Source organism: Crocodylus porosus, unplaced genomic scaffold, assembly GCF_001723895.1.
Source record: "Crocodylus porosus isolate Cpor-Errol unplaced genomic scaffold, CroPor_comp1, whole genome shotgun sequence".
NCBI lineage: Eukaryota > Metazoa > Chordata > Crocodylia > Crocodylidae > Crocodylus > Crocodylus porosus.
Window position 1 is genome coordinate 6,745,297 of NW_017728911.1, and position 15,323 is coordinate 6,760,619.

Here is a 15,323-nt window from a genome sequence, read left to right on the forward strand (position 1 = left end):
GGAAATAGATTCTGAGCACCTACATAGAACCGAAAATTAAATATTTGCCTATATTCTTTGCTGAATAAAGAAGGCCAGACAAACTGGAACTTTTAACTTATGTGCTGAGCAAGCTGAAGGAAAAGTAGCAGGAAAAGCAAGTTATAGGTAAATAATCTGGTTCAGGTAGACAGTAGAGAATCAGCCCTCCCCTTTCCTCACTGAATTGTGGAAAGGGGGAACTCTAGCTCAGGTTACAGCCTCTTATGACCTCATTACTGTGGTCCTGCAACCTTGCCAAGGTCCTTCAGCAAAGAGATGGAATGAGGATCTGAAATTTCTGCTGTTAAAAAAGGGGGGAAAAAAGAGTAGTCTTGCAACAGTCCTTTTTTATCATAAAGAAGGACATAGGGGCAAAGATTTGGTTTGTTTTCTTTGCTGTTTTTATTAAGCCAGGGTGCTGAGCGTATTTCCTCCAGTCCCTGATACTGAACTAGGAAGCTTTATTTTCATTGTTTTTCATTAAGAAGGTAATTCTTTTGTGGGTTTGTGCACAGTACATATTACCAGTCTATCATTTTTAGTAACCATGTTAAATACAATGAACTGAAATCATTAAATTGATTCCATATGTGATAAATACCAGACTTAAAATAATCAGTATATTAGCTCACTACATTTAGTGGTGATGCTTTCATAGTACAACTGAACTTTAAAACTGCAGGGGAAGGAAGGACATGATTTAAATACTAATTCCATTAATTCTATCTGGCAGCTTTGGAAAGAGGTCACTAATAATGTTCCATTTTGAAGAACTACACAGAGTTGATAATGTAGGATGAGAAATAGAGTATCCTAAAAATTCCCTTTCCTGCTTGTTTGTTATGTACAGTAGCCATTAACAAGAAACCAAAAAATTCTCTCCTTCATTAGTCAAAGGTGTATCCTTTGCAGTTTCTTTAGCCTGTGCTAGAATGTTTAAATTAATGACTTTTAGTAGCAGAATTAAAAAGAATATAAAGTTACAGAAATATAATTGCAAATGTAGAGTTGAAAATGTAACAGGTAATTACAAATTCTAAAGTGACAATCATTTACTTATAGAATTTATAACTGATTATTAAAGAGCAATTCATCCAAACGCTTTATTGATAAATAGCTGATATTTTTTCCCAGAAGAGCAATGTTTGAAAGTATGCCCGATTGTCACATATTTGGTTGTCTTTTTAAAATTCCTCCTGGATTTAAGGGAATTAAGACATTTCTATCAACATTCTCTGAAGGGTTTTCAGTGTCTTTTCAGCTATTGAACTGAAAAATGTGAACTATTACTTTGTTGATCTTGTTTTTAAACTGAACTGCATTATCAACTGAGTGTGTTCTTAACATATTGTTAAAAGTGCTTTGAAAACTTGTAAATCCCTGTAATTTATGTTCCTGTGGTCTCCACTGCTTCTTTCTGTCCTTCTGGTTTTAATTTGAATGCAGTCCTGTCTGGGTGTGTACCTGTAAAATTGTGTTTTTCCAAGTACAATTTACAGGCACGACCTTAAGTTTTACAGTGTTCCTAACCTTATAGGAGCTTCCTCCTTTACTGGAAAGCCAACTTTGGGTCAAGCAGCTCTTTCATATTACAATCGTCTAATCAAGATTACTTGGAACAGATCTGATTTTGACATTTCTTAGTTTATCATCAGGACTTTGTAGGAGTAGTGAGTAAATTAGGAGGGTTCCCCTGCAAGAGACCATTAATGACATTGCCTTATTTCTTAAGATGTACACAGTTGTAAACCGAGCCTGCTTCATGACAACAGTCCCATTTATCTAAACAATTCTCCTTTTAGAGTCAGTGGCACTGATAGAAACTGAGATAAGAAATACAGATGGGAGGATCTTTCTGAGTCTCTACTTGCTGAAACTTATTGCTGTGCAAGTTACAATCACCTTTTCTTCTCAGTGCCTGAGTGAATGCATAGCAGACATCTACAATGAAACATAGTCTTCTATAATTGCTAGAGAGAATTCTAGTAAAGGGTGATCGAGCATCTTAAGGGTTATTTCATTGCTGTGATCTTTCTTGGTTATTTTTCTGAAAACATGCTTGTCATTTAAAAAGCATGTGTTGTTTGTGTTTGTAAATTATTATGCATCTTTGTAGTCTTTCTCTCTTTTATGGCACCAGTAGATAATATATTTCGTTGTAGTCTTCAAACGGCTATTGTTTTTTATTTCTTTATTTAAATGACACAAAAAAAGGTGCTTGCATCCTTGCAAAATAACCTCCATGATAAAACAGGAATTACTTTAATGAAATGTTTTAGGCTTTTTTTAATGTGTTAATTAAATGTTTTCTTCTACTTAGGCATTGTTTCTTGCCAGTTAATGGAAAAGGAAAAACAGAGATTTACATGTCTAGCACAGGTGTTCTAATGCTATGTTACTTTCTATTTTCAGGTAATTGTACAATCTGGTCGTCACCCCACAGTGCTGCAAAAGCTATGCCAGTTGCCTTTCCAGTATTTCAGTGATCCTCGCCTAATCAAAGTGCTCTTCCCTTCACTAATAGCTGCTTGTTACAATAACCTGCAGAACAAGATCATTCTGGAGCAGGAGATGAGTTGTGTTTTACTTGCCACATTTATTCAGGTAGATATTCCAGTGATGTACGATTACACACAATATTATTACTACAGTTTGTTTTGTCTTCCCTGTGTTATGTGCAGTTAATTGACTTTAAATAACAGGAGTAAACAACATAAGTACTTCAAGATATCTTTCACAGATTTCTTTTTTTCTAAACCATAGATTATTTCTGTACTTGACGCTTCTTATAGTACTGAAAGATTACAGAGCAGTAGAGCTTTTCACTGTCCCATGCAGGAATGTTTTTGTTAAGGTTACTGGACATATTGATGAGATTGCAACTGGATGCAGCTGCTACTTAACAAGTCCTTTTCTATTTTTAAAGAACCTTATATATTGCACAGCAGTATTTGCCTTGTATAGTATACCTATTTAAATATAGATGCACTGTTTTATACTAGGTACCACAGATTTACAGAGAACTAAATGATTGAGATAGATAGATCTAACTGTATAGTGTTTAGATATACGCACATGCACACACATACGCACATGCACATACATTACACAAATGTACAGAACACACACTATAGCCCTGATCTTTTCAACATTTGCTCAAGCCTGTATTTCACTGAAGTTGCTGAAGCTACTCTCAGTAAAGGTTTCTGCAGGATTGTTCTCTCTTTAATTTATATTCTTTGCTTTCTCCATTAGATTGTATTTATTTTTCATAAATACTATTAACTATTTTCATATTAAAAAGTTACATGTAGGTTTTGTCTTTTTTTATTTGAAAATATATTTTTCAATTATAGAACAGCCTTTAGCCATCAAGTAAAAGCCATAACCATTGACAACGCAATGTTATATGTAACTGATGACTTAAGACTTAGTGAATGGAGAAAATGAAGTGTGCTTTTTTTCCTAATTCATTGCAGTTAGTCAGAAGCTGGACTGGGTAGATTTTTGGGGAGAAGGCATAAAAGCTAAATATTTACTCATCTTTGGATGACATCAAACTTTTGAGTATAACTGTTTGTATTTTTATAATTTAAGATACTAAAAAGTATTACCTAATTGTTGCAAGGGACACTAGAATTTTATATTGAAAAATAATTCATCTCAATCTCATATTGCCATGCCATAAAAAATCATGTTTGTTTTGATTTAGTTATTAAAGTAATGAATAGTTCTTGTATGAAAACTCTGAACCTTTGAACTAACTTAAAAAATATAAATAAGCTCCATATACAAATTACACCACTTTTCTCAACCAGAAGGGGGGAAAAAACACTCCAATCCTTTCCAAGATAATTAAAGTTATTTATCTTGCTTTCTCCATTGTAGGAGAGAAGTTGGCATTTGAGAAATGGTCCCTGATAGAGTATGGTCCTTGACTGAGTATAACTAAAGTTACAAAAGTTAAACTAATTTTATTAAATATTAATACTGGTTAGGTATTGTTTTGATTTCTGGTTCACAAGAATATACATAATTCAAAAGCTAACACGAGCTACAGGTTTATCGGGGGCTTTTTTTAGTTTAATCTTAAAATTAAAATTCCAACAACAGATCTTCATCTGGTGAGAATTGTCATAGTTTTGCTGAGTTTGGCAGCCTGACAGTTACTACCACCTAAAAACCTGACCCCAGATGTTTAAAACACACAAAAATTAATTCCTGTTAGAATTAAGGGATTTTTAAATGTTGATAAGCAAACAGTAGATTTGCATTAGCCCGTAAATATTAACTTGCTGTTATCAGAGGCCGGACTGCCATCTTTAGGCAGCAAATCTCTCATTTGGTTCAGTTGAGTTTCAGTTAAGGATTGTGGGATCTGCCCCCAAGATTAGAAAATAAGATTCTTCCCATACTAGGAAATGCAGAATGAAATCCTTCTCTTATTTAAATGTTTGGCAACTTACAAAAAATATAGTTGTGTTTGAGAAAAATGTGCGATGATGGTATGTCAGAAGAAAACAAGTCAGTCAAACTTCACAGCTATTCAGATAACGCCAGCCTAAAAAAAGATTCATTTCCATTCTCTTCACCTTCCAACTAATTTGTACTGCCTCTAATTCTAGATGTATTGTGTTAAAACAGACCAAAATATTTAATAAAATATACTTGACTGGATACAGTCGTGCTCTTATGTCAGACCACACATCACCTATATTCAACAGATACCTAAGCAAAGGGCCTGAACCTGAGAGCCCTGCTCTTCTAAGTATTAGTGCTGCTTACTTGAGTAGTCCCAGTGCCTACTTATGTGCCTCAGTATGTTGAATTGAAGTCAGACAGTCCCCATTGGCTTCAATGAGTCCAGGATCAAGTCCTAGATGAGTTAGGATTATGCAGGATTGGCAGATAGACACCCAGATTTTATTATGGTTGAAAGTTGTTATACAGTTAGTCGTAGTGTAATCAGCCCTGTGGGAAAAACTTCCATTGATTTTTCATACTATAGGTAAACAGAGATGATAATATGTGACAACTGAAGAAATTGTAAGTGTATATTCAAAGTAGAAAGTGCTAATGTGACAAGACAATTGGGAGGGGGGTTGTTTGTTTGTTTGTTTTAAATAGCAGTATCTAGAGTTTCCTTAAAAAAATTATAATAAAAAGTAATTCTGATTCCTTAAAAAGGCATTAAGGTTTGCCCCACTATGCTGAGTATGCAAAAAAAAGTTTTTCTTAAAAGTGTATACTTTAAAGATCAATAGTTTTTGTATTTTAGTTAATTTACAGGTTTCAAAGGGGTTGTATTTTTTTGTAACTGTAAAGAATAAGAATGCTTTTTAAAATTCTCCTTCATATAATGCATATAAAAATAGATTTGTTTTATTTTTATAGGACTTTGCACAGAGTTCAGGCCAAATGGATAACCAGTCTTCTCAATCACGGGGTATGTCTAGGACATTTATAAAATTATCAATTCTATAACAAAAAACATAGATATTACGTTTTGCTTTGATTCAGCTTTCTAGCATCAGCTTTCACTGTAAACAGAATGCAAATAAAATGCCATCACAAATTTGGCAAAACTCTTTTAGTTCAACTTATATGACTTGCAACTTGTAGTTTTTGCTGATTATAGTATTATATGTTAAGGATATGGATATTAGTTGCCTTGCGATGTACATTAGAGCAAATCCTTACACACATATGTAACTTTAGTCATGTGAGTGACTATTTAGGGGTTTTACGTTTTCCTTCTGTTCATCTAAATACTTTTGGAATGTAGAATATGTTTAACTGCTGCAGACTAAATTTTTGGAAAATGTTAATCTGAGACTGTCATGGCCTGTTAGACAGCCTTGAGGCCCAAGTGTGCTGAGGATTCAAGAGCTGATCTTGGATTCTCTGTATTCTGCACACAATACAGTGTACCTTTTTAAAAAATATATGAATAGTGTCCTCACTGTCAACCCCAAGTTCAAAATTTAGGCTTTGTTATAAAACAAAATGTTACGCAGTATGCACTATTAATAGAAATGTCTTCATGCCATTTTTGAGCTATGTCATAATGTAAATTAAACTCTTTTATTTGCCTTGAAACAGGCATGCTCCTGTAGTTTTGGCAACACAGGCATTATAGTGCTGTGTGCATGCTAGTGAAACATGGAAAAACAAAGTGAAAATTTACTTTTATTTTCATTGTCAAACTGAATGAATTTCAAACATGAAAAATGTACTTGGTGACAGGTGTTTGTCCAAACAAGTTCCCTTTGCATCAAACAAAGCTTATTACCAATATAATCAGTATATTTTGGTTTATTCAATAGTTCATTTACATACATTTTACATACATTTCCAACTAAAAGCCAATATTCCATTAAGTAAACATTTTTGGCTTTTCATTCTATTTCACTCTGAAAAGAGTTTTGATTTAAATTTAAAAAATCCAGTGTAGTGTGAAGCTCAGTTGTGATCATTTACAGTACTCTCACAGGCTGCTCCTACAAACTTTCACTCACAGGAGCAGACCCAGTTAACTTCATTAGGAGCACCCATGTGCAAAAGTGTGTGCAAAATAAATTCCTGATTTTATTGGTTTTGTACATAAGCCTTTTCTCATGCATGGGTCCTCATTGAAGTAATTAGAAAGTAAGTGCAAGATAGAGTTGATCTGTGGCTGCCCTAACATGTAGCCAGAGCTAAACTGCAAAAAGGTGAATAAAGCCCTCTTAATACATGGAGCAGAAGCCTGAGCCTGTAAAAAAAAAAAAAAAAAAAAAAATTTGCCTTGACCTTATTAGAAGCAGGATATGGCCTCCCTCTTTGCTTCCTCCTAAATCTGTCTCTGTAGTTATGTAAAATTATTCTTCCTTTTCAGAGCTGGGGGAAAGAGGGGTAAAAGAGGTGAATCAGGTTGAATTGGCCACAGTGTTTTTCTCCTGATTTCATTACAATCTTATCTTGAGAAGGAATAGTTTGGTAATTTTACATTCTCTCTTCAACAGAAAAATTCTTCAGTTCCCACGATTATCTTGAGCTGTTTAACAGATTCCCTCGCCAGGCCTGGGAAGAAGCACGGCAGTTCTTCTTGAAAAAATAAGTGTGTTTTTGTTTTCATTTTCAAAAAATCTTACGTTTTAATGTTAAGCAGTTTGTTAAGTACATTCTTTAAGAATCTGTTCTGGAAACATTTCGGTATTCTAAATACTTATGCTGTAGATATATATATCTATATATAGATATATATATATATATAATTTGCACTATTTATATCATAAGTACATTAGATACTTTAAAATGTTATCTTGTAATTTTGAAAAATTTGAGTTTATTTCATTTCTATACTATGCCCTGGTTTCTGTGATGTGGTTACTTCTTGCACTGCAAAACTGATTAAATTAGGTTCCAGGTATAGAAAATACTATGTTCTATATATCTTGTAATAAAATAACTTATTCTGTCTTTAGTGTGACTTTATGTTACAAATGTTGGTATGGTCAAATTTCCATAAACAACACAAACTCATATATAGAAAAATAAGTCTTGTTGAGTTATACTTTGAATTAATCCAAATTCTGAAGAGTTTAACCTGATTTGACTTGGTTTAAAGTTTGTTCCTCTTTTAGAACAAGGTCATTTGTAATAAACTTTTTAAACCACACACATTTTTAAAGTTTCATAGTTGTTAAAAAAAAGTGTGCTTCATCTTGTTACTGTTAATATAGTGAGTTTTCATGAAGCTTATATCAAGTAATATTAAAATATGTAATTACAGAGTTTGTTGAAAATATTTTTTTCCGAATAGCGAAGCTACAATTACTCCACAAAAATATGGCAATATCAGATGTATGCTGACCCTGGTGAACAGGAATACCAAACAGGTACATATAAATGTGAGATGAGAGAAAAATGTCTCAAGCAATTTACGGATATTGTTCACATAAGTAAATTAAAGCACCTAGCTGGGGTCATCTGACCCCAGCGTTCTTTCCTGCCCAGGGCAGGGGGTTGGACTCAGTGACCTACCGAGGTTCTTTCTGACCCTAACATCTATGGATATAAAAAAAGCACAGCATAAATGACACTATAAATCAAGGCCCATATGTGATCTACAAGGAATTAAGTTTCAGCCCTTGGCCCCTGCCCTTCTCAGTGTCCTGTCCCCCGCCCCTTCCCCAACCCAGTTGCTCCAGTTGCAAGGGCTCCAAGCTCCCCCTACCTTCTCTGGCTGCTGCTTCCTGCCCTCACCCAGGGGGTGGGGTGACGTGGCAGGAAGCAGAGGGCGTCTCTGGGCCTGCACAGGCATGCAGTGCAACAGTGGAGACATTTGCATGGCGACCTGTGGCTTGCCGTGGTGCAGCCTGTGGGGCATACAGCCCCCAGCCACTGGGAATTTGGAGAGCCCTATTATAAGCAAATAATAATGTGTAAATAATGTGATAGCATTAACTTGCATTGTCTTTGAAATAATGCATAAGGCCTATAAAATGTCTCTCTACACTTTAGAGGGCAGATTAGTGCAGGCCTGGGAGTGCCCTGCATGAAATAAATGTCTTGAAGAATCAAGGCCATAGAGTGTTCCCCAGCACACTCTTGAGTTATGGATTTTAGCAAGCTCTTCACTGTCCTTCGTTTCTTCCCTTACTTTTCTGTAAAATCAAGACCTTTCAGCATAAATAGATGTTTTTGTGCTTATAAGCCAGCTGGCTTCTAGAACTATTGATGCTGCAAGTCATTATTTGTAACAATATGATGTATGACAACTGCAGATGTTCTGATGGCACAAACTTAGCCTATGACACCATGGAAGAACAGGGCCAGTGGAGGAAACAACATAGAACCTGGAAAATCAAACTGGTACCAGACAAAAGAGTGCAGAACATTGTCGGTATGATTAGAGTCACAGGCACATTCACAGTGCTACATAATGAATAGTTCAATGTTAACATTATGTAACAACGTTACTGTGTACTTCCCTTGCAGCCTTTTGTCCAAGGATGCACCTACCCCAAGAGCATGCATTAAGTAAGCCTCAAACAACCCTGTCATGCAGGTATTTTACAAGATTATAAACTCTTTGGGGCATGGAGAGTCTTGTTTGTGTTTTTACAGCACCTACCACAGTGACCTCCTAGAATAATAAAAGTAATAAAAGTAACAACAATCTTACCCCTAATTTAACAGGTCAGGAGGGATGAATCCAGTCATCCCTGCTCTCACAACTGAGCTCCACGCTTGAACTCTGTTATTTTTACTTCACGTTTCCTGTCTTTGCTTTCTCTCAAGTCCACAGCAAGCTCTCACATGCAGGATATGGACAGGATTGAGTGCTCTGTTTTCCAGTGTTTCCGAGCTGTGGCCGTGATTGTGAAGCAATCTCCTGCTGGTCACTAAGTGCTGGCAGTGGCAGTCAGCTACTGGATGTAAATGTCATTTGCAGCTGGAAGGACACTCAAGCTCACAGTCCTACTGTATTTCAAGGTTACCCACTTTCATAACCTAGAGGGAATTGGGGATTGAAAATTCCTAGAAAAAGCAAAATGCAAGATGGCAAATATGAAATTTTCTGTTGATGTGGAGAAGGAAGGAAAAAGAGGGCATTTTATGCCCTGACTCTGCTGCCAGTGTTTGTTATGAGTAACCAAATGAGCTGAGGGGAAAGGATTAAAGATAGGTAGCCTTTTGGTTCCTTGTTAAGATCTCTAAACCTATTTAACATATCCATGTCACCGGCTGGAAAAGTCTGTGGTTCTTGGAAATATGAAGCATTTGGGCTACAAGAACCATTAAGCAAACAAGATTTAGAGTCTTTGCAGACAGGTCCCAGAAGGATCATTGGAGCGCCTTTGATCACCAAGGATTCATTCAGACTTTTTTTTCTGAGACTGGAAGGTGGAGTATAGTCAGTGCTTAAATACTTTACTCAGTAGAAAACAGCCTATTGCCAAGGCAGGCTAAGGAAAACAAGGCCTTGTGTGAATCTGGATGGGCTTAAACCAATGGTGCTCAACCCCCATGGGCCAGATCAGGCTCCCCGCACTTTGTCATCCATCCTGTGGGGCTCTGCTGTAAACCTCTGCACTAGATCCACTGTGCAGGGCAGTGTGAGGCCCAATCCTGTCACATGGAGCCAGGGAGAAGTTGTATAGGGCCCCCAAGCCCTGATCCCAGTGCACACAGGCTGGTGGAAGTGGTATGGGGTGCCAGGGCCCTGATCCCAGTATGCTGGCCTAAGCAGAGGCAGTGTGGGGTCCCAGGGCCCCAATCCTAACGCACCAAATGGGGTAGAGGTGATGCAGGGCCCAGAGCCCAATGCCCACATGTAGGACAAGACAGAGGTGACTTGAGGTCCTGGGGCCCAATCCTGGCATGCAGAAGAGGATGGAAGTAGCACACATTCTGGGGGCCCTAATCCAAGCACACAGGACTGGGCAGGGACAGCACAGTGTTATGGGGCCCTGCTCCCAACACATGGAGCTGGGCAGAGGCAGCATGGCCTGGATCCAGGTATGCAGGCCCAGTGCTTGAGCACAGGGTCCAATCCAAATCACAGACTGGCCCCACACCACTCATTTGGCCCATGGGGCCAAAAGGTTGAGTCCCACTGGCTTGGACCATCTCTTTTTTCAGGTCACAGTTTCTGCTTAGGGTCTGGAAAGCAGTTCCACTGATGCCCAGGACTGAGGGCAGCACATCTGTGGATGAGGTGAACAGAGAATCCAAAGGGCAGAGGAGAGAGATCACAAATTACAGGCAGATAACAAAATGGTAAAATATATATAAAGGAATGATGAGCTGCTTAGTCTAAGCCAAACCATCAGGTGAGTGATGTCTCTTGGAAGCCATGAGTCCCATTAATCTTAGGTGCTTTGCTCCAGGGGGAGTCACCACAGAATTTTGGACCATGACTTTGGTGCTCCCTCATAATAATTTTAAAAATTAAAGCCAAAAACCTGGCAATACCAATCCTCCGCATAGGTTGGTTGGTGAAAACCAGCTGGGGTTTCAAGGGCACTTGCTCTCTCCTGCTTTTCTAGCTGTCACTGCTTTGCTTTTTACAAGACCAAAAAGTCTTTAATCTTTAAATCCTGCCTGAGTGTCTGGATGTTTTGGAGGCAGTGAGATGAGGGTTAGGAGGGGTTTCTGTCAGTGTGGCTCTGCCTTAGAGCAGCCCAGGCCTGGTCATGGCTCTTCTCTTAGCATTCACCTGCTCATCACCAGGGGCAGGCTCCCCTCGGGGGTATCATTTGCAGTCTGCTGGCCTTGCGTAGGAAATCTCGTCCATTTCTCCCAGACCTTGCTGTGCTCCCTGCACATCATTCACTGCCTTTATTTTCAAGCCATGCATAAATCATGTTGTTACTGGCATCTAATAAACGTGCCACAACTCTGATTAACCCGAATGGTGGAGACATTTGTCCTTTTTGACATAAAACTTCAAACCTTTATTTTCCCCTTTAGCAGGGGAGACAATGGGGAGTTGGGAGCTAGAATTCATGGCAAAAGAGAAATGAAGAGACACCCTGTGTAAAGCCACAGGAGCTCACACCTAGCAGTGTCCTGGGCCTGGTCCTACACTTGGGAAATTGTCCCCCAGGCATCTGTCAGGGCTGAGCAGAGGGGACAGGCAGAGCTGCCCCAGCCTCTGGGCCTCTCCTGTTGCTTTATTTGCCTTCAGTGCCGGAGCCTTTCCTCCCCCACAAAAGGCAGAGCCCTGGCAGCCCTCCTCACTCATCCTCTAGCTGCCAGGATTTAAGCTTTGTGCTTGGCACAAGGTCCCTGGCCACCAGGCCAAGCATGGAAGGGGCCTAGAGGAAAGAGATGCCTCCCCTCAGCCGTGCTGGCCCAGAGGGAGGGTGGATCCCCAAGGAGGGAGCAGGACGGTCTGTCACGGCCCTGGCCGGGCCCCTGAGCAGGGTGAGCAGCAGGAAGGGGTGTCCCTTGGCCTGAGGGACCAGGCCCGCGCCCGGGGCCTCTTTCTCCGCTCCCGCCCGAGGGGGCGAGCAGGCCCCCCGCACCCGCCCGGCAGAGCCGCCCCCGGGGCTTCAGGGAGAACAGGGCGAACGCCGGGCCGGGGCGGGGCGGGCCGGCGGCGGATCGCTTGCAGGTGATGCCAGGCGCAGATAAGCAGCCGCCGCCGTCTAGACGGGACCACGCACCGCGCCGCCGGCCGGATGCCGCCCGGCCCAGGGGACCCGCCAAGGGCGCGGACGGGAGCCCCTTGCCCGGCGCTGCCCCGCCCCACGCGGCGGCTGAGTCGGGCGGGCCACGAGAGGTCCGGGGCCGCCCTCGGCTTTTCGCGCAGCCCCGGCAGCCTGTCCGCGGAGCCGGCTCCCAGCCGCGCGGGGCCTCGAACCCCGCCCGGGCTGCGGCTGCAGCTGCGTCCCGGGCCCGGCCGTGGAGCGCCCGGCGCGAGCCACAGTGCCCGCTCCCGCCCGCTGAGGCGGCTGGGCCCCGCCGGGAGTCACTCCGGAGCGAGCCGGGCCGGGCGCTCGCAGGTGCCGCCGGGCGCGCACAGAGGCGGGGGCTGCTGCTGCTGCTGCTGCTGCTGTTTTATTCCGCTCATCACAAGCCAACCCCGGCGGCGGCGGCTCCGCCAATAAATAACAATAACTTAGTGCGGCTGGTTACAGGCTTGTCCGACAGCGCGTCCCGCCCGCCCTCCTCCCCGCCCGCGTCCGGCAGTCATGCGGGGAGCCTCCTCGCCCCCAGGCAGGTCGGGGTGCCCGTGGTCCCGGGGCAGGGGCTGGTCCGAGCAGACACGGGCCGAGGGATGGTGCTGGTCCCGCCCCGCCCCGAGGAAGATACAAGCCCCCCTGCTCCCCGTTAGATTTTGTTCCCAAAAGACAAAACGATAAATCGCCTGCCCGCTCGGGCAGGGCCTGGGGGCTCGTTCTCGGGCATCCACCGGCGTTTGGACAGTTTTTTGCTTTGCAAAAAAAAGACAAAACGAACAAACGAAACATCAACATGAAAATCCGCAGCCCGGGTCCTGGGGCGTGCTGGCCGTCGGGGCGCGCTTTGTTTCGCTGTTGCTCTTGGTTTTTAAATAACAATAAGTTAAAACCCGAGCTCGTCTGGCGCTCGGGGCCGGAGGCCGGGCGTGTCTCATGCAGGGAGCAGGAGCATGCGAAAGTCCAAGTCCGCGAAGAGAGCCTCGCCTCACGTCTCCACCGGGCTGGGCACCATGCTGTTGGGGGTGTCGGGTAGCTGCGAGGACAGGGAGGTCACATCGCTGCCGGAGGAGTTGCCCAAGGAGCCGGATTCGGAGAAGGAGACCTGAGGGAGGCAGCGGGGACACGGGTCAGGCCCGCTCCAGGGCTGGGGGCACGTGCGGCAACTGCCGCGTGTTAGCTGCAGCGGTTCCTGTCCGCTCCGGGGGTGACGGCTTTCCTAGCGCTGCCCGGACGGGGAGGGCAGGGGAGCGTGGCGGCTGCTCGGCTTTCTAGAGCGGGCCTCCGGCACTCTCCGGAGCCCTTCCCTGCCTCTCGGACAAGCGCTCACCCCACAGCGCGCTGCCAGGCAGCGGCTCTGCTGGCGACAGCTCCCGCCCACCTCCCACTTCAGCACCGAGGTGGGGCCGGGCGCTCCAGGGAACCGAGCACGGGGCCGCGGCGGCCCAGGCGCCCTCGGGGCAGCGCGGCTCTAAGAGGCTCGGGCAGAGGCGCGGCGGTCCCCGGGCGCGGATCGCAGAGCAAGCAGCGGCCCAGGGCAGCCGCGCAGTGCGGGCGGGCTGATGTCGGGGCCCGCGGTTCATCCCTGCCGCTCCCGGTGCTGGGAAATGCCCAGTTAATGACGCCCGCAGCCACCGCCTCCCATGGACTGAACAGCACCCGCCGCTCGTTGTTGCTGGTCCTCTCCCAGCTCAGGCCCGGCCGGGGCGGCGGGGTCACCGCTCCGAGGAGCAGCCCTGGGCCCGATCTTGCGGCCCTTTGCGCCGCCCAAGCCAGGGGAGCTCGGGCCGGGCCGGGAGGGGCTTGCTGCCTAGGGGGCCTGGGGACAGTCGAGCAGGCCCCGGGGAGGGTTTGAGCCCATGGGGCAGCCGGGAAGCGGCGTGACCCTCTCCCCCCAGCGGGGTGTCTGCTTTGCCACGGGAGCGGGACACCAGGGCCCCCCGACGGCGCGGGGGCAGCACAGGCCCCGGCGCGGGATGCCCCCCGCCCCGGCTCCAGTGTAGGCGGCTCCCGAGGCAGCCACTGCAGGCCGGGCCGCGCTCACCAGCTGCTGGAAGGCGGGCTGGTCCAGGTCGCTCTGCAGCGCGAAGTCGCTGAGCGCTTTCCAGGGCGGCTGGTAGGTCTGCACCTCCACGGCGCTGCCCTGCACCGCGCTCTCGTGGCGGATCGGACTGCCGGCCACCAGCGGCGTCCCCGTCAGGCCCTGCAGACTCTGCGGACGAGACAAGCAGCGGGGGCTCAGGCACCGGCCCACGTCGAGGCGCCGCCGCGGGCCGAGCCCCACGCACCGGCGGCTCCGCGGTAGGTCCGGCCCGCGGGTGGGAAGCGGAGCCCCAGCCTTCGTGGCTTGCGCGGATCCTCCCGCGCCAGCGCCCGGGGGCAAGGCCCGGCTGCGCGGCGGGAAAGCCCCGGGGCGGGGGCGGCTGCGGGCTGCAACGAGCGCAGCGCTGCGCCGGGGCAAAGCAGCGAGCGACTCCCGCGGCCCGGATCGCTCTCCCGGCGGGGCTGCTCGCGGCCAGCCGCGGGTTTCTGGGCAAATGTCGCGGGCGACAGGCGAGGGGCCGGGAACCGTTCGCGATCGGATTGGGTTTGCAAATCCCGGTGTCTCGGCGGCGTCCGCACCCGCGCACCCAGTGAGTAACGTGCCCTGCGTCTGTACCGATATAGTCGTACACACCGGTACAGACACACGAAATACGTACAGCGGAGTCCGGGTAGTGAAGAGCCTGGGCTGCGGCCCTATAACACACGTGCCTGTGTGTGTGCACGCACATGCAACGGGGTCCTGTCTGCCCCCCGTATTGATATAGGAACAGGCTTCTAGATAACAGGTTTACACTTGTATCTATATCATACACACACGTATATATTTGTGTGTGTATATAACAGATTTTTATCTACAAATATGACAGGTTTATTTCTGTATCTGTCTAATACACGCATATATATTTGTGTGTATACAGATATAAACTTGTTTATATATATAAAAAACAAGGCTCGTATATAGCATGTTTATATCTATATGTACATAATAAAAACGTACATATATATGTGTATGTGTAAATAACAGGTTTATTTCTACGTATAATACACACATATGATATATTTGCGTGTGTGTATATATATATA

At 45.0% G+C, this 15,323-nt stretch overlaps 2 protein-coding genes across 5 annotated transcripts in view; one reads left to right on the top strand and one right to left on the bottom strand.

Moving 5' to 3' along the window:
- SCAPER (S-phase cyclin A associated protein in the ER) overlaps nt 1-7,249 on the top strand; it is a 364,249-nt gene extending 357,000 nt beyond the window's left edge. For all 4 annotated transcript variants that reach the window (XM_019533358.1, XM_019533360.1, XM_019533359.1 and 1 more), the window contains 3 exons: nt 2,434-2,625; nt 5,416-5,467; nt 7,026-7,249. In XM_019533358.1, coding sequence (XP_019388903.1) covers nt 2,434-2,625; nt 5,416-5,467; nt 7,026-7,120 — 339 coding nt within the window. In that variant the 3' untranslated portion in view covers nt 7,121-7,249. The remainder of the gene's footprint in view (nt 1-2,433; nt 2,626-5,415; nt 5,468-7,025) is intronic.
- Nucleotides 7,250-12,954: 5,705 nt separating this feature from the next.
- The window catches only part of ISL2 (ISL LIM homeobox 2), a 6,702-nt gene continuing 4,333 nt past the window's right edge, over nt 12,955-15,323 (bottom strand). Inside the window, exons 4-5 of the mRNA XM_019533153.1 lie at nt 14,239-14,406; nt 12,955-13,299 (exon numbers count right to left, since the gene is read on the bottom strand). Coding sequence (XP_019388698.1) covers nt 13,183-13,299; nt 14,239-14,406 — 285 coding nt within the window. The 3' untranslated portion in view covers nt 12,955-13,182. The remainder of the gene's footprint in view (nt 13,300-14,238; nt 14,407-15,323) is intronic.